This window comes from Uloborus diversus, chromosome 6 (genome assembly GCF_026930045.1).
Source record: "Uloborus diversus isolate 005 chromosome 6, Udiv.v.3.1, whole genome shotgun sequence".
NCBI classification, from domain to species: Eukaryota; Metazoa; Arthropoda; class Arachnida; order Araneae; family Uloboridae; genus Uloborus; species Uloborus diversus.
The window spans coordinates 170,963,977-170,982,863 of record NC_072736.1 but is presented as its reverse complement, the minus strand read 5'-3'; the positions used below and the strand labels follow the sequence as shown (position 1 = coordinate 170,982,863).

Genomic DNA, 18,887 nt, shown 5'->3' with positions numbered 1-18,887 from the left:
AAGACTATAAACACTTCAACGTACACACACTCGTAACGTTTCCCTATGCAGCCAAAAATTGTATTTTTTAATCTTCAATGACAAAAAAGTTCTGGAATATTTTGACTCTTTTGCGCCCCCAAAGACAGCTTAAATAAGGCATTTATTCTCAAAAAAAGCACACCCGTGAACCCTCTAAAATCTAAAAGATTTGAAATTGACTTAAATTCAAGAACGATTTTATGATTAAAGAATCGAGAAGCCTGAACCTCGCACCCCTCATTTCTCCCATATCGTTTCGAAACAAAACCTTATGTCACGTTTCTATAATGTCAAACTCGAAAAACTTCGGAGAAGAGGCTCCTGACTCTACTTTAGGTCACATTAAAGCTTTCTCCTTAAGTCACCAACGATAGTCTACAATTGAGGGCTTTGATGCAAAGACCAGGAAAGGTCCAAATTTTTCTTTTTTTTTTTTAAATTCATTTTTGCGTGTAGACAATGTAGATGTTTCGATTGGTGCAACAACGGGACACAAATGTAAGATCAGACCTCTGCTTTATCTTTACTAATAATAAAGCAGAAAGTTTCTCTGTCCGGAGGATGTCTAGATGTCTGTAGGATGTCTGGATGTCTGTGACGCGTATAGCGCCTAAACCGTTCGGCCGATTTTCATGAAATTTGGCACAAAGTTAGTATGTAGCATGGGGGTGTGCACCTCGAAGCGATTTTTCGAAAATTCGATGTGGTTCTTTTTTTATTCCAATTTTAAGAAAAAAACTATCATAAATTACGAAATTATCATAACGTGGAACCGTAACATGGGCACAAGCCAATTGGCGAGATACGAAATTATCATAACGTGGAACTGTAACGTCGGTACAAGCCAATCGGCGAGAAAATTCACCATACATTATTTGTAAATATACAAGCGAACCAAAAGACCTTTAATTTTTCTATTACGGGCGAAGCCGTGCGGGTGCCACTAGTAGTAAATAATATGGGAAATTATAATAGAGTTTATATGGGACACTGATGTCATTTGTGGGTCTTATTAAAAATAAGTCAGCCTGGACTTTCCTGGTTCGTGCTTTAATCCCCTCAATTGTGCTTTTCAGACTTAAATATCGAAAAATTTGCAGACTAAGTCTTCGAACCTTTTTCACGCCTTTAAAGTCATTAAAGATAGCTTAAAATTTCACTTATAGAAATTTCCGTGAGAGAGCTCCGTACCCCTTTTATCTGCACTACAGCCTAAAATTGACTTCAGTTTCAGAAAAAAATGCCACAGGCCAAATGAGGGGCAGTGCGCTTTCACATAAAGGTTCAGTTTTTAAAAATAATGCTAAAAATATTCAGAAATATTCTAATCAGATTCTTTAAATGATTGAAATGAGGAAGTGACGTTTCAAGGATAGGCTTGAAAAAACTTTTGCTTTTGTGAAGTTTTCTTGAAACTTTTAAGGGGCAAGGAGGGTTGATTAAGCTATGTGTCAAATGTTAGCTAAAGCGGAACCTTTCCTTTTAATGTTTCTAAGCATATTATAAGATTACATTTTTAAAATTTCAATGTCGAAAAATTCCAAAGGTGATTCGCCAGATCCCCTTCAGTTTTGAAAAAAGAAAAAAAAATCGTGGGGGAAGTTTTTCTTTCCCCTCTTCTCTAACGTTTCCAAAAACTGTAAAATTGCGGTATTTGACATCAATTTTGAAAATATCGCTTGGAAGGGAACTAGAACCCATCCTCATTAAGCCGATACAAATCAACCAATTTCGAAAAATGTCTGAGGGAATTTACCAGATTCCTCCCTTTTCTCGTGTCTTTTCCAGTATAGAAGCCTAAAGATGTGCCTTTAAGATTTGTAATCATTAGTATCCTTCTTTCAAGGCGTATAAAATAAAAAATGTGTGTCAATGTTAGCTTTATTTTACGTATCAGTTTTCTTCTTTTTTTTAAATCTTTAAACCTTCATTTTAAAACTTAAGGAAAATGCAGGGTTCGTACGGGTCATGGAAATCCTGGAAAGTCATGGAAAAAAAATTAGCAAATTTCAGACCTGGAAAAGTCATGGAAAATTGAAATTTTCTTTCCAAGTCATGGAAATTAATTTGAAGTCATGGAAAAATGTCCTGACCAAAGAGAAAGTAACGGTAGCTAAAAGAGCGTTACAAATATTGAGTGATTTAACAGCATTGCACATAAAAGCTATTAAAACTGGAAAATTGAGCGATCCCAAAAACAAGTCTGAATTTTGAAATCTCTTTGCATCCACGTCTGTAGCAGCCACTCGTCTTTTTTTGCAATGTAATTTTACTACATAGACCATTACTCATTTTTAATTTACTATTTTCAGCACTTTTTATAAATTCTGTGGAATCAAACTTGCAGATTTTTGATTTCGCCCACTCAAAAAATGCGATTAAATTGCATCAGAGTTTTCCATCACTTGTAAAAACTTCATTATTAAACTTATTATAGTTTACCTTAAATTATTGAAGGTTTTAGAAAATGATGATCTTTAGTCTGGCATTGGGATACAGAAATAGGGGATTTCTAGTACACTCTAAAACAGTAGTACCCAACATGGGACCCGCAAAACTAATCCCTGCTACTCACGGCTACGTTCAATGTCAAGAATCAAACACAATGTTCTGGGATTTCTGAACCTATTAATTTATATGCATTTAAAAATGTGCAAATAAGTTAACCAGTAGTTATGAATCAGAAAATTTATTCACTCTACTAACTTTTTTTCAAAAACAAATATTATGAATTTACTAAAGAATGGCTTTACTTAAAAAAACGAAAATACTGTCAGATTATGTTCATGGTTAAATGCGCAGTTTACATTAAAGGGAATTTTGAGCAAATCTATTGAAACTCAGTAATAACTCATTCAATATTTGTCGCATTCATTATCATTCTGCCTGTTAATTAAATTAAGAGTATTTAAGAATCATTATATTCCATTCACTGTATTTTTACTTTGCTTTGAGATTTTAAATTTATGTGATGAAGACAAATAAGAATAGATTTTTAGATGCACACCTAAACATTGCACCGTGCACATGTAATTTTGCAATTACAAGTGCTTCGAGGAGGTATTGGCACTCACGTAGGAGCTAATGCTTTTTTTCTGGAAAAAAAATGGCAAATTTGATATTAAATAGTACTATGCCTTTCTTGTAACAAGGTCATTAAAAATTTTATGAAGTCATGATAAAGTCTTGGAAAAGTCATGGAATATTTTCATCAGAATAGAGTATGAACCCTGAAAATAGGAACTAACGGTAGTTTAAGGTTTTAGCTCGACTTCGGAAGAATCGAGATTCGGCACTAATTACTTGATTTTTTTTTAATTTACAGAGGTGGGGCCAAATTATCCCTTTTCCGATTGGGCCAAAGTCAGCCAGTCCGCCTCTGTATATATATATATATATATATATATATATATATATATATATATATATATATATATATATATATATATATATATATAATATATACGATACGTTACATCTACTGAGAAGGAACATTGAACACCATTGAAAACAATTCTAAAAAAGAAAGTAAGAAAAAAAAAATACAATGCTGTTTCCTATTTGTCGAATAAATTGATCAAAATGTTCAAAGAAAAAAAAAATTGGGAGGTCAAAATGACCTCCAGTGACTTCCCGTGTGGGCGACCCATGGAGGCGCAATTTCTTAAGTTCGCCAGGGGCGCTAGACCCCATAGTTACGCTACCGGAGACAACTAAGCTTTGATGATCTACTGTCCACATCTGGCAAGTTGAGCTCAGCTGCCCGACCGATGAGACAATTCCATTTGTTGAAATAGGGGTACCGTAGAAGCGGGTGACTGTGGTACAGTTTTAGTACATTTCTGACTGTAATTACTCAACATTCATTCGTAAAAACGCAAGTTGCATTATTATTATAGTTTAGGACCTTGGCTTTCGATTCCGACCCTGAAATAATTTAAAACTTTACCCACATCCCCTCCAGAGCAGTTTTTCTTTGTACTATTCGCACCCTCTCATTGCGGGTGAGAATGGTACAGTGCATGTTTCAACGTTTTCATATAGGTTTTGGTGGTTTGCACCATACTCTACCTCACTTATAAAGGGTGTCCCAAAATTAACGCAAGATTTGAATTTGCCACCATTTTTTCCATAAATTGTTGGCAGCCATGAAAAAAGAACAATTTGACAGTTGAGAGTAGGGTTAGTAAAAATGGGGTGTTATTGTACCATACAGCTAGAGAGAGTGAAACATTTCAATGACTGCATAAGGCATTTCCTAGTCGCGTACTCTCTCATTTCGGTGATCAGAATTGGCACCCTAGATCGTGTGATTTAACATTATTAAATTTCTTCTTATGGGGTTATTTGAATTCAAAGGTCTATGTCAGCAAGCCCACAACCACCCGTGCATTACCGTGTTGCGATACCGAGCGCCAATAACAGTAACTGCTTGACCAGCCTCAACTTTCATTATTTTTGAAACAATTGTTCAATAATGAAAGCGCGTTATTGTATCGTATAACGCTCCATTTTTTTAAACCCTAACCTCTCAGCTATCAATTGTTCTTTTTCAGGGTTGCCAACCATTTATTGCAAAAATGGCGGCAAATTCAAATCTTGCGTTAATTTTTGGACACCCTTTATTTTAACGGGAGAGTTGTAGATGTAAGCTATGCTGAAAATTGAACTGTGGAGAGTCAGGTACATCATAAAATCGAGATAAAACAAAAGTTTTATTTTTTTTCATAAGTTTTGAAGATGGATACCAAGTCTTATCATCTTTTTCTCAGGCGACTGCCAAAACTTACCTCGCTTCAACATTGTTGAAACTTCAAACCCACTTGGATCTACACCGGCGATTTTTCCTGGGTACTTTTTCCCCTGATAACTCAACGCACCCTCCAAAATTTTGACTAATTACTCCACCACACTCACTCTCCAAATTGTAAACTTTACACATTTGTAACTGCAGCAACATAAAAACATTTCATTTTTGAATGAAAATTGAAGGTAACTTTCTTTATGTAGTATGAAAACGAAAAGTACTTAAGAAATTGATTCCTTCTGCACTAAAAGTCCACCAACAGGAATTTCCACCTACAAACACGTATCACCAGTTGCTCACAACAAATTAAGTCACAATCAACAGGTTATTCGTCTGGTGAGGTCGGTTTAACAATGATAAAAACTCTGTCATTACCAGAGAAGGTTGGACAATAGCTCCTATTGAAGCTGGGATTCTCTCATTACCAGAGAAGGTTGGACAATAGTTCCTATTGAAGCTGGGATTCTCTCATTACCAGAGAAGGTTGGACAATAGTTCCTATTGAAGCTGGGATATCCCAGAGTGCACTACGAATGCTTATTACGTCAAAACTGGAGTTTGTATCATTTTCTCCATCCAAACCATTCTCACCCGCTTTTACGGTAAGAAAAAAACGGTTTAAGAACTTTTGGATTTAGTTGGCAGTGTTATTGCCCGTTTGGCGAACAATATAATTCATGTAAGAAGTAGAAAAGCGTACAGGATTTTCTCGCCAATAAAAGGGTTGCAATGGTAGCCCAACTCTGAGCCTAACAATAGGGAAGTTTTCGATTTTTCAATTTTATTTTTATATGATAGAGTAACATGTATGAACATCATAGGTGAAAAAATTTTTGCGATACGATAAGTAGTTTTTTTTAAATTAATTTTTAAAGTTCAAGCCCTTGTGACGTCAAATGGCATAGGAAGTGACGTCATGCGCTCTTCCGATAGGGGAGAAGCCGAAGGTCACGCATTCGACTTCGAAGACGAAACGTAAAAGGCTTATCTCCTCGCATTTAACTCCTCGCGCTTCTGGAACATTAAACCTCTCATCCTCTCGGAAATATTCGAATATCATCATTGATGTTACATGAGGAAGTTTATTTAGATTGTGCTTTAACTAATCCGGTCTCCATAGTGTGTTCAAAAGGATTATTGAATTTCTAAAAAATATAAATATCAGCGCGCTCAAAATGTCCCTAGCGAAAACAAGGGATCTTCGGCGGAAGGCTGCCCATTCGCGCCCTGTGACGTAGGCTCGTGACGTTTCAGAAGAGCGCACTTTTGCGCGTGGATTTTTAAAAATTCATTAAAAATCAACCACGGTGTTTTAAAATTCGGCGATGGTGAATTTTTTAGTTTTGAGGGTCAATTAACAATATCCAATAGTCAAAATATGAACATTTAATAGGCTGCAACTTCCCTATTCCTCTTCTTACTGATTGCTGTCCCTTGAAAGAAATGGACTTGCTCTAGGCCATAGCTCAATGTCTCAGACGTGGACAGTATATGGACCTCGATATCATACATGGGGTACGTTAAACTACCAAAATAATAAAGAATTACGGAGTTATGGAAGAAATACAGAATTATTTCAGCATATTGTAAAAAAAATTTCCAAGTGTCCTTATGAAATTCTGCCATATCACAAGAGGCACAAATCCTAAAACACCTTTCAAGATTTCGTAAGACTCCGCAGTTAGCTTAATGGGAGTGTGTAAACCGTTTATGATTAGCTGTACGTAGTTGCTGTAAGTGTTTGCGGGAATGCGCTTTTTTACAGGGTTAATGCCATGGTTGACAATTTTCTGCTTTGTCAAAAGGATTCAGTTTAGATTACTTACGAATGCTTGTTGCTATTCAAAAAGCTGAGTTTTTTTGGAAAGGCGTTTTCCCGCGTTCCCCTAACTCCAGCACAAGTTGTACGAGATATACACAGTTTAGAAATACTCTACAAAACAGTATCGTACTAAATAAGCCTCTGGTATGCATGTCAGAGACTGAAAAACATTTACATGTATCGTATTGAATTGAACGGGCACAGACTTTAGCAAAATGTCTCCTAAAAATGTACAATCATGATGTGCAAAAACTGCAAACATTGTACCTATTATGCATGTCTCGTCTAAACGCTTAGAATTCCAGAGATATCACTGAACGCTCTTACAAAAAAAAAAAAAAAAAAAAAAATACCGAGCTGGATGTGTGCATCACATGACTTCCTTTTACTCCAATTTAATGATAATAGTGCCTCGGAGTAAGCAAAGAAACACAAATGTTTTCACCCCAAGTTTGTTGCGAATCGGAGCAAAGAAAACGTTTTTTACTGTAGTGGACTGCGTGTGTGCTGAGGCTTGATTAAATATCACCAGTTATAAAAATAAACTTTACTATTTCAATAACAATACAGCGAAGACAAGCCGTTCCGTGACGATCGTCAGTCAGAACCGTAAACACACACATTCCATTCGCCGAGAAGAAGTAGTAGTTGTTTTACTCTGCGCTCGCAGCGCGATTACATGAAGGAGTGCAGATATTCTGGAGAGTGTGGGATACATCGCCACAATACAGATACATTTGATAGACATCGGTAAACGATATTTAACCGCGTTCTCATTCCTAATGTAATATAAAATTTACTTTATTCAAATTAGATTAACTTCTCAACTCTTTCGGCACGTGTAAAGTTTCAGTTTTAGGTTGGCATCCTTTGATGCCCAATCATATGCTAATGAGGCAAGTATAAATAGTGAACGATTCCAATCGTTCTCTCTCTTCTCTTTTTTTTGTGTTCGCCAGCCTCTTGTGTGTTGGGTCCGGTAGGTGTTGGGGAGTTGTGAACTCTACCTCCGCTTATGGCCAGGGTTTATTCTTATAAACTTATTTTGTTAGTTTATTTATTTTAGTTTCTATGGACCAATAAATTTTCGGTAAGATTTTAAACAAGTTTCCATTGTTCATTTCTTCACATTAACGTTTGATTCTGCATCTTCCACTGTGTGGTATTATCTCTGCTTGTATAAGCATGTAACATTGTTGACTGACTTACGGAATTTAGCCTTTCGGCTTTTCGTTCAAACATCGTAAGTTATCAACATTTTCTCAATATTGGCAGTTTTAATGCGATTCAACGGTTAATTCTCCAAAAAAAAAAAAAAAAAAAGCCAAATTAAAACCAGATTTTAAAAACAAATAAGTAAAATAAAATAAAAAATATATTTAAAAAAACCAGCCAAATTTGTCACCAAGTTGGCGACAAAACTTGGCGACCAACAGCTTGGCGAAATATTGCCAATAGTTTGCGAAATTATAACAGCGCTTGAGTTTGCATTGAAATTAGCAATGCTTTTACCCCTAAAAAGGTGAAAAAGAAACGCCTTTGGAACATCTGAATGCAACCAAAAGGGAAGGTGCGCAACTAGACCCCAATAGAAGTCTACGTAAAAAATTTCAACTTTCTAGGACATACCGCTTTTGAGTTATGCGAGACACGTATATACATACATACACACATACACGCATACGCACATACATACAGATGTCACAAGAAAACTCGTTGTAATTAACTCGGGGATCGTCAAAATGGATACTTCGGGTGTCTATACGTTCTTAGGCATATATCCACGTGTGGTGGGGTCGGAAAAAAAAACTCAATATTCATTCGGGGGCGAGCAAAATGGAAATTAAGGTCGATTTTTGAGTGAAAATTTTTTTGCTTTTTCCTTCCTATTTTGTAAAAGGAGGTAAAAAACTGCATTACGTCGAAAGAATGAGCGCAGACAATTAATTAACAAGCACTACTCTTGTGAAAACAAACATATTATTGCATTAATAAGACACAGTAACTCCATTAATCGCTTTATTAGCCTTTCTCAATTATTTCTACTAAAGCATTAAAATTTCATTCTCTCTTCAAAGCAAGCCTTTGATTGGATTAGCGCTTTCCACTAAGATCTTTTATTATTTTGGATAAATTAATTAGCTGCTGCCTTGTTTCAGAAATGTGGGCCTGCCACATTTCTCTTTTCGATGTGATTGATAAATAGCTGGGTTAAAATGAATGTGACGTAAGTCATCCTAAATTCGCTTCGAGAAATTGAAGGTTTGTTAAAAACATGGTAAATAACAGATTTTTTTTAAAAAATACCAAGCACTTTTCATAATGCACTCAAAAGGACAAAATAACTCTTCTGCGTCAGATAGGACAATTTAAGAATTCCTGTAGTTTTCGAAAATTCCAAGAAAATGACACCACAAACGAAGAAAAGTGCGGCTCAAGTCATGAAGAGAATTTCTTATCATTGTCTGGCTTTCAATCCTAACTTCGAGTGTTGAAACATGCATATTTTTCTTCTCGGGAAAGTTTAGTTTGAAATGACTAGAACCGCAGTTTTCTTCGTTTGTGGTGTCATTTTCTTGGAATTTTCGAAAACTGCAGGAATTCTTAAATTGTCCTATCTGACCCAGAAAAGTTATTTTGTAGTCTTGAGTGTATTATGAAAAGTGCTTGGTATTTTTAAAAAAAATCTGTTATTTCATTCTTTTTAGTATAAATGTATTTCAGAAATAGAATAATTTTACTCTCACGAATCTTCACCTTATTTTTTCATATAAATGCTCGGTACTAAAAAGGGAAAAAACCTACATACGTGTCTAAAACTTTAAGCAGTTGGCACTAAAATTTAATCCTTGTTCCTCTCTAGGATTTATGTTTGCTAATTTCATGCTTGCTTCAGAGAAGCCTTGATTCAAAATTTTAATTTATGATTGCTTTTAACATTACTTTTGCAAGGCAGTAAAATTTGTAACAATGGGTTTTACATTTAAACATTTAATAGGGAAATTTGCTGTTTTCCATCCTTACTGAAATAATAATTTTATTTTAGAATTTTAATTTTTCAGTGCTAAGTTGTACCTTAAGATTAAGTAAATCACTTAGTGAAATTCCGAAGTCTTTAAGTGGTCTAGTTGCAGAGATATAAGCAAAACCAGGCCTCAGATTACTCCGTGACAATCAGACCAAGTATAATAAAAGTGCTTAAAAAAACAGAGGTTGCGTTAGTTTTAACTTCAAGAGAAAGACTTGTACACTTAAACATTGATACTTTTTATTTGCCTATTTTCCAGTAAAAGTAAAAGAAAGAAAAAAAAATTGAGAGAAGGCTTAATGCATCCCAAAAGTATCTCTAGATTAAAAAAAAGGTAAAATATAAGTAAAATAGTCAAATAAATATTGAAAAATTAAAAATTGGAAAGTAGGGTTTTGAGATGGGGAAAATGTGTATCGGTCTGTCTGTCTGCCCCCTCCCCCCTCCCAAAAAAGTTGAGTGAATTGTCCGTTTCGAACAAACATTTTTCTGTTCGAAAGATCTGGGAGAAGACACCTCATTCCCCGATTTTACTTTTTGATTTGAACGATTTTTCAATCAATTTCAAACATACATGAAATACACCGCCAGCTCAGACATTCCAGCGCGGACTGCAGTTTCGTGCTTATTAGCACTCATCAGCCCGGCATAGGAAGTGACTGAGCTGGAGGTGGAAAACCTCTTAAGGAAGCCAAGAGTGCAAAACAAACTGGTAGATAATGTAGAATTAGCACTGACCAAACGAGTGACCAAGGCATGGTTCGGTTCAACTCAAAAATTGCAGGCAAGGCATGGTATATTCAGTAAGTTGCCAGCCCTATAGCCAGGGCTAAGGCAGACATACATGAAATACACCACCAGCTCAGTCATTCCAGCCAAGGACTGCAGTTTCGTGCTTATTAGCACTCATCAGGTAACTTAATGAATATACCATGCCTTGCCTGCAAACTTCGAGTTGAACCGAACCATGCCTCGGTCACTCGTCTGGTCAATGCTAATTCTATATTAGCTACCAGTTTGTTTGGCACTCTTGGCTTTAAGAGGTTTTCCACCTCCAGCTCAGTCACTTCCTATGCCGGGCTGATGAGTGCTAATAAGCACGAAACTGCAGTCCTCGGCTGGAATGACTGAGCTGGCGGTGTATTTCATGTATGTCTGCCTTAGTCCTTGCTATAGGACTGGTAATTTACTGAATAATTTCAAACACTTCAAAAAACCTTAACATTAGGGCCTACGGAGAAACTTAAAGGAAATATAGATCCCGAACTTAAAGGCTGATTCGCTTAACACAAACTTTGTTAAAAACTTGATGAAAACATGTTTCTAGAATCAGCTCAAAATTTTAAACAGGTATATTTGACATAATTTGCTGATTTAACTAATTTAGAGAATATGGATTAGAAACTAAAACATCGATATTTCTGTACGGTAAAGTAGGCTCGATTAGTTTTGGAACGAACTTCTTGTTTACTTTGAAAGGAAGGTTGTTGATATATATATATATATATATATATATATATATATATATATATATATATATATATATATATATATATATTAGGGTGGAACGAACAAAACAAAGTTTTTACTTTCGAATCGTAATAGTGCGGAAAAGTTGCGATTGGTGAAGACTTACAAAACAAAACAAAAATTTTTAAAATCGGAGAATATCTTCCGATCCCGCAACAAGCCTGAAAATGTGAAAAAATGGAAAATTTCGTGTTTTCTTAGTGATTTGTCAAAAATTTTGTTTTAATGTTTCTTTTTAAGGCTCTAAGACGGAAAAGTTACGATTGGTGAAGCCTTCAGAAAAAAAAATTGAAATCGAATAATATTTTCTGATCCAGAAACAAGCCTAAAAATTCGAAAAATTTGAGAATTTCAGGTTTTTTTCCGAATTTTTAACATTTTTGGTTCAATGTCTATTTGGTTCAATGTTCTTCAGGCTACAGAACGGAGAAGTTACGTTTAGTAAAGACTTCAAAGCAAAAAAAAAAGTATACATCTTTTTGAAATAAAACAATATCTTCCGATCGCGCAACGAACCTACATATTTGAAAAAATGTAAACTTTAAGCCCTTTTTCAGCTTTTTTTTTCTTTTAGTTTAACGATCCTCATAAGTTCGGTATGGAATACTAATAGAAGAACGTTTGTTTATAAAACAAATGTGATATTTTAGTATTAGCCTGCCTGTGAAATTGTCCACATCTCCCTTTAATCCCGCGAGACTCATATTTGTTTATGCCGCTCAGTACAGTGTATGCATCTAATACGCCCCAGTAGCGCCTCTCGATCTTGAACTTATGAGCTTTTTAGTTGTCTTGTGTCTTAAGGTATCTTACTTAAATGAATAAAGCAGTCGTGCTGGCATCAGTATTTCTCAATGTTTCTAATGTGCGTGTGATGTCGATTTGCTCTGCTAAACATGTTTCAAACATGAATCCATCTTTGCAGAAAAAAATTACGAGAAAGTCCTTTGAGTGCCCTATATTTGGCCACCCGAGAGATTTGCCGACAGATAAGCTCCCTACTTATGAAAATGTACTTCAAAGTTGCTTTTAAGAGAGATTCGAGTTAGCTAGAAAAGTCAATAACAGGAAAGTGAGTTTTTCCATTGTTAAGGACATCGTGGCGCAAAAACTTAAATGTATCTTTGGTAAGGCCTCGATTCCTACAGTTTCCCTGAAAAGAATTGCTCTGCTCATCGATATCTTCTTCAAAAAATGTCTCAATTTCATGAGATCTTACAACCGAGACAAGGATAAACCAAAGTTTAAAGAAAAGGTTGATAAATTCAAAAGTGAAGCAAGGAAACTCTTTAACGTCTCTGCCTGTAAGTGCGTAAGGAATATTATTTGCACTTGTAAAAAGACCCCAGACATTGGTGAATGTCCAATTTACATGAAATGTACGTGTGAAAAATCTAAAAAGATACCGATCTCTGAATAAAGATTTCTCTATCTTCAGAGGAAACATGTCATAGAAAAAATTGGAACTTTGGACCAAAAGGAAACAAAAAGGTTAAAAAAAAGATTTCAAAGAAAAGCCTATGCCTTAAAACAAAAAGTTTCTGAGTGCGTTTCAGTCATGAAAGATGAATCTGGTCTTTCAAATGAAGAACAACCAAGTTGTTCAGTCAAGAGAGAAACTTATAATGATTGCAAGTCAAACCGACCCAGAGAAGAGAACCCGGTGGCAGATGAGAATTAAGTTGAAAACTACGGCACTAAATAGCGATCGTTACAGCGTATCTGATCGTGCAACTGCTGCCATAGCATCCAGTGTGCTTCAAGCCGTTGGCTTAGTGACTGAAACAGATATTTCCAAAGTTGTTGATGGACAAAAAATTAGGAGAGAAAAAAGCCAAAATAGAAAATATCTGCAAAGTGGCATTAAACAAGACTCCATTCGGGGTATTTATTTTGACGGAAGAAAAGATGACACTTTTTATATAGATAAGATTGAATCAAAGCAATTTCGTCGAACAGTGAAAGAAGAGAATTATTCTATTATCAAAGAACCTGATTCCGTTTATATTGGCCACGTGTCTCCAAACTCTGGATCAGCCAAAGACATAGTGAATAGCATTGTTTCATATCTAAATGAACAAAGAATTTCACTGGATGATTTAGCCATCGTAGGTTGCGATGGTACTAAAATCAATACTGGGTGGAAAAGTGGCGCGATTCGTCAATTTGAAATTTATATTGGACGACCATTGCAATGGGCTATTTGTTTATTACATTTCATTGAGTTGCCTTTTCGCCATCTTTTTCGGTATTTGGATGGTGGAACAACTGGCCCAAATTCGTTTTCTGGACCAATAGGAAATCAACTCAGAGGTTGCGAAAACTGCCAGTAATAGATTTTCAAGCAACTGACTGAACAATTCCAGATGTAAACAGAAAGTGCTTGAGCAAGGATCAAAGATATCTTTTAGATATATCTCAGGCAATAAAGGGTGGCAATTGCCCAAATGATTTGTCAAATCATGACCCCGGCCCACTCTCACATTCCAGATGGCTCACTTGTGCAAATAGAGTCCTTAGACTGTACGTAAGTGTATCGATCCCATCAGGTGAGTTAAAAGACATAGTGACTTTTATTTTGAGATGTTACATGCCGGTCTGGTTTGAAATAAAGAACCGCAAAATTTTCACAGATGGTGCCATTCATGTTTACAGAACAATTCAAACCTGTCGATACTTACCTGACAATCTAAAACAAGTTGTTTACCCTGTCATTGAAAGAAACTCTTTCTTTGCGCATCCCGAAAACTTATTAATGGCAATGGTGTTTGATAAAAGGAGGCACATAAGAGAACTAGCGTTTAAAAACGTCTTAAAAGCCAGGGAGTCTGTTTCTAAAGGCAAAAGCATTAGAAACTTCGTCATTCCATCTCTAAATTTCGAAGCAGAAGATTACACAGAGATTATTAAATGGAACACGACAAAGCTATCTTCTCCACCTTTTCTTCGAAAAGTTCCTAACAAAGACATTGAAAATCTTATTGCAACAGGCACTATACCCGGCTGGGATATAAAATTATTCCCCTGCCATACGCAAGCTGTCGAAAGATGTATAAAACTAGTGACGGAGGCTTCACTCAAAGTGTGTGGATTTAAATCAAGAGATGTCTACATAAGAGCAACACTGAAATCTAGATCAATTATACCCGAATTTTCCAAAAAATCTGATTATAAATTAGCTTCAACAAGTGACACTTAAAACAGTAAGACTTGTATACTGGATTGTAAATTTGGTAAATTTTTTATAACATTTTATTATTTGAAAATGTTTTATTGTTGTAAAGAATGGTAGTTTTGCATGTTTAGAAGATACCTTAAAAGTCAAGAAATAAATTAATGTTTATGTGTAATATTGGTTTTTTTAAAAGGCTTTTCCCTGTAACAACGGGAAAAAAACAACAAGAACAATTTTATTTTTAATCATTAAGATAGGATAAAATTCTCCCTTTTTTTAATTTTCATGCTTGTTCCTTCGGAAGGTATTATTCGATTTCAATATGTTTTTTTAAATTTCTGAAGGCTTCACCAATCGTCTTTTCCGTCTTAGAGTATTTAAAAGAAACGTTGGAGCAAAATTTTTAAAAAACCGCCAATAATACATGAAATTTTCCATTTTTTTTAAATTTTTAGGCTTGTTGCGGGATCGAAAGATATTATCCGATTTTAAAAATTTTTGTTTTGTTTTGTAAGTCTTCACCAATTGCAACTTTTCTGCACTATTACAATTCGAAAATAAAAACTTTTTCTTTTCGTTCCACCCTAATATATATATATATATATATATATATATATATATATATATATATATATATATATATATATATATATATATATATATATATATATATATATATATATATATATGTGTATATATATATATATATATATATATATATATATATATATATATATATATATATATATATGTATATATGTGTATATATATATATATATATATATATATATATATATATATATATATATATATACACATATATATATATCATTTTAAAGTTTTAATGTTTTAATTTATTTGGTTTTATTTTTGCCAACGGGAAATAAAAGGAAATTCGGACTGGTTTATTTTTTAACAGAAATAAAGTGCTGTATTGGCGATTTTTCATTTTTTGATACTTATTTGTTCAAAAGGATATTTCATCATTTACTTATTTTCTGAAATGTTTTCTTAATGTTTTCTTAGTTTTGCAACGAGGGAAAATAAATTGTGATGGTTTTTAGTTTTACCCAATTGAGCTAAAAACGATTTCTTGTGTTAAAAAAAATACACTTATTTTGATGAGCCTTTTATTTTTATTTATTTTATTTATTTATTTTGTAAACGTTTTTTAAAAACATTTAATGGAAATTTTTTTAATTCAGATGCTGTGTTTAAAAAGTGCTATTCGTTTTTAGAAATCAGAGGTATGTATGGCATAATATGCAGTCTGAGTCAATTAAGAGAATATTAAAGAATAAGGAAGATTTCGGTTAGCGACCGAAAAACGATTTAGAGAAATAATAAATAAGATTGATCAGCTGCGAGAAGGTCGATGTTGGTATACAGGAAAGGAAGCTCGTTTAGTTCTGGGCGGAAATTCTTTATTTAAACTGATTAAACGAAAAAGATCAATTGTTTTGATGCTGACATGCATTTATATACTTTTTATTACTTACCTGATGTGGACAACTTAGAGTTGAAACCAAGTCCCCCATCTTGCTAACAGTCGCAATATCGTTTTCCAAGCTCGATATTTCTTTCAGAAATTTCCTGACGCACGGTTCATCTATTCCAGCTGCAAATAATTGTTATTGAACAAAAACATTAATTGCTGAGTTTTATGTACGCTTTATTTATATGCGTGCTTACATAATTCACACTCATTCTCTACATAGTTCCGATAAGAAGTTCTAAGTATACGTAAATACAATTTTTGAAAGGAACCTTCGTGGTTTTGAAATTTCGCTTTCAAAATAAATTACTTATTCAATGTCAGGTGAGTTAAAGCTATTTAGACTAAATTAACCTACTTTAACATAAGAGTCATTGATGATAATTCCATGCTCATCATAATATGAGGCATAGGATGGTTCATTTTTTTGAGCATCACGATTGCTTATTGTTCTCACTTGACTATTTTTGACGTTCCTTTGATTTTCCCCACCGCCACCCTCCGCACCATCACCGTCGACCGGCTCCTCACGATGATGCACCTCTAGCGAAAGCCGTCTCCAGGTTGCATCCATGTCCTACACACACGCGCATACATACACGCACACACACACACCTACACACACACACAAACACATACACACACATACACACACGCATACATACAGACACCCACACATACACACACACCTACACACAACTACCCACACATTCATGCCTGCACACAGACACAAACACATATGCCTACACACACATACATATGCCTACACACACATACACATACCCCCACACACAAACACACACGACTACATACACACACTCGTGATTGCGAAAAACATAATTTGAATTCAAGATGTCAACATTCAAATTATTTTTTTTTTCCAGCTAGAGTTCAGGACACCCCCTATTTTTTTAGACTTACTAATAGTATTATGCTGTCAAAGTTTTAGCTTCTTACTCAAATTTTTAGAGGGTGCCCAATGACCCCTCACTTTAACATTAGCCGTAGCATAGAAAATACCACAAATTTAGAAACATTTGCTTTCCACAGCTTTTTTGAGCAATCACGATTGCTTATTGCTTTCATTTGACTGTTTTTTTTTTTTTTTTGGCGTGCTATCATTTTATTTTCCCACCACCACCCTCCGCAGCATCACCGTCGACCTGCTCCTCACGATGCTGCTCCTATAGCGAAAACCGTCTCCAGGTTGCATCCATGTCCTACACACACGCGCATACATACACAACTACACACACACACACGCACACATACACACACATTCTCCTACACACACGCATACATACAGACACCTACACATACACACACACAAAAACATACACACACATTCATGCCTGCACACAAACACATATGCCTACATACACGTACCCCCCCCCCCCCACACATATTCATACACACAGCTACCCACACACTTATGCCAGCACACAGACACAAACACACATGCCTACACACACATACACATACCCCTACACACAAACACATACCCCCCACACACAAACACACACGCCTACATGCACACACTCGTGATTGCGAAAAACATAATTTGAATTCAAGATGTCAAATTTCAAATTAATTTTTCTTTTTTTTTTTTGTAAATAATTATTTTATTGCAATGTATATGCATATTACTCGTGTATATTATAATATGCAGCAGTGTTTCTTTAGTTTAATGTATTTTTAACCACCCTCCCACCTCCTTATGAAGTTTGGGGGAGGGAGTTGAGCACCCTCTTTCAGTTGAAATAGGAAGCTAAAATTCTTCCAGTACATTGCTATCCCCAAGTGTAAAAAAAATGAGGGGTGTCCTGTTATCTAGGAAAAACTTTTTTTTACATGTATTTTTGAACCTCCCTAATAAGGCAGTGACAAGCAAAGGGATGTAAGTGAACTTTTTCAAGTTTTAAGTAAAACGCGTTTAAAGATAACGTCCTAGGTAGGCTTCCATTGAATTTTTTTTCTAAATCATGCTATACAGCAGCAACTACCAGGGCTACTAGTACCATCTCTTGCCCCAAGACAGAGGAGAGGTTCACCTACCATTGGTACTGGTTATCTCCAAATTTTTAATTTTGCCACTTACACCCCTTTGCTTCTCACTGCCTCATATGATACTACAGTAAACTCTGGATTATCCTCGAGCGGTTTATCCGCGGGTCGGATTATCCGCGAGTCAATCCACAATCAGGAACATGCATTTTCGCAGCAAAGAGCAAATACTAATGGGGGGGGGGGCTTCCGAAAATTGCTTAATTTAAGCTTAGTTGTTTTTGTTTTATTTATTAGCTTTATTTATTTTTTGTGCTTTCTTCATCGTACATACTAAGTCCCCTACATATACGAGCCGACGCATCAGCTTAAGATCAGCCATTTTGTATCGGAGCGCGTGTTTGAGTGGTTCTCTTTTCTGGCGAGTAATCGCGTTTGGTGATTGTTTGGGGATTGTTCATTGCGAGCGATTATTAGCTGCACACACACACATGAATTGTTTACTAAATAAAATATTATTTACGGCAAACTTAGAGAAACACGAAACTTTGCTGAGGTAACCCTAGCTCCGCAACAATGAAAAATCCTATCCGAAATGGCTAAACTTAAGCTGATGCTTCGGCCTATCTATATAACGGCTCTAGTACATACACTTGTTTTGACGCTAAGTTCTGTTTCGCAAAAGGACAAAGCATCTTTACTGTAGTATTTTCACTGCTTGTGGAAAATATTACGCATCAATACAGCCAAAATTTTGATGAAGGACAAGTTTTATCTTAGTTGTCCCTCATTTTAGCCTTTTTACCGTTTATCCGCGATTTTTATTATCCGTGGCACTTGTGCCACCCGGTTCCGTGGATAATCAGGAGTTTACTGCACATACTTTTTCATTGGTATTATTCTAAGAACGAGTTTATCTTCTTTACTAATAATAAATCTGAAAGTCTCTCTGTCTGTCATGATCTCTGTGACGCGCATAGCGCCCAGACCGTTCGGCCGATTTTC

At 35.3% G+C, this 18,887-nt stretch overlaps 1 protein-coding gene across 1 annotated transcript in view; it reads right to left on the bottom strand.

Annotated features, from left to right (window-relative positions):
• LOC129225069 (rho guanine nucleotide exchange factor 17-like) overlaps positions 1-18,887 on the bottom strand; it is a 171,447-nt gene that overhangs the window by 83,370 nt on the left and 69,190 nt on the right. The window contains exon 9 of the mRNA XM_054859617.1: positions 15,883-16,001. Within this exon, the coding sequence (XP_054715592.1) occupies positions 15,883-16,001 (119 nt within the window). The remainder of the gene's footprint in view (positions 1-15,882; positions 16,002-18,887) is intronic.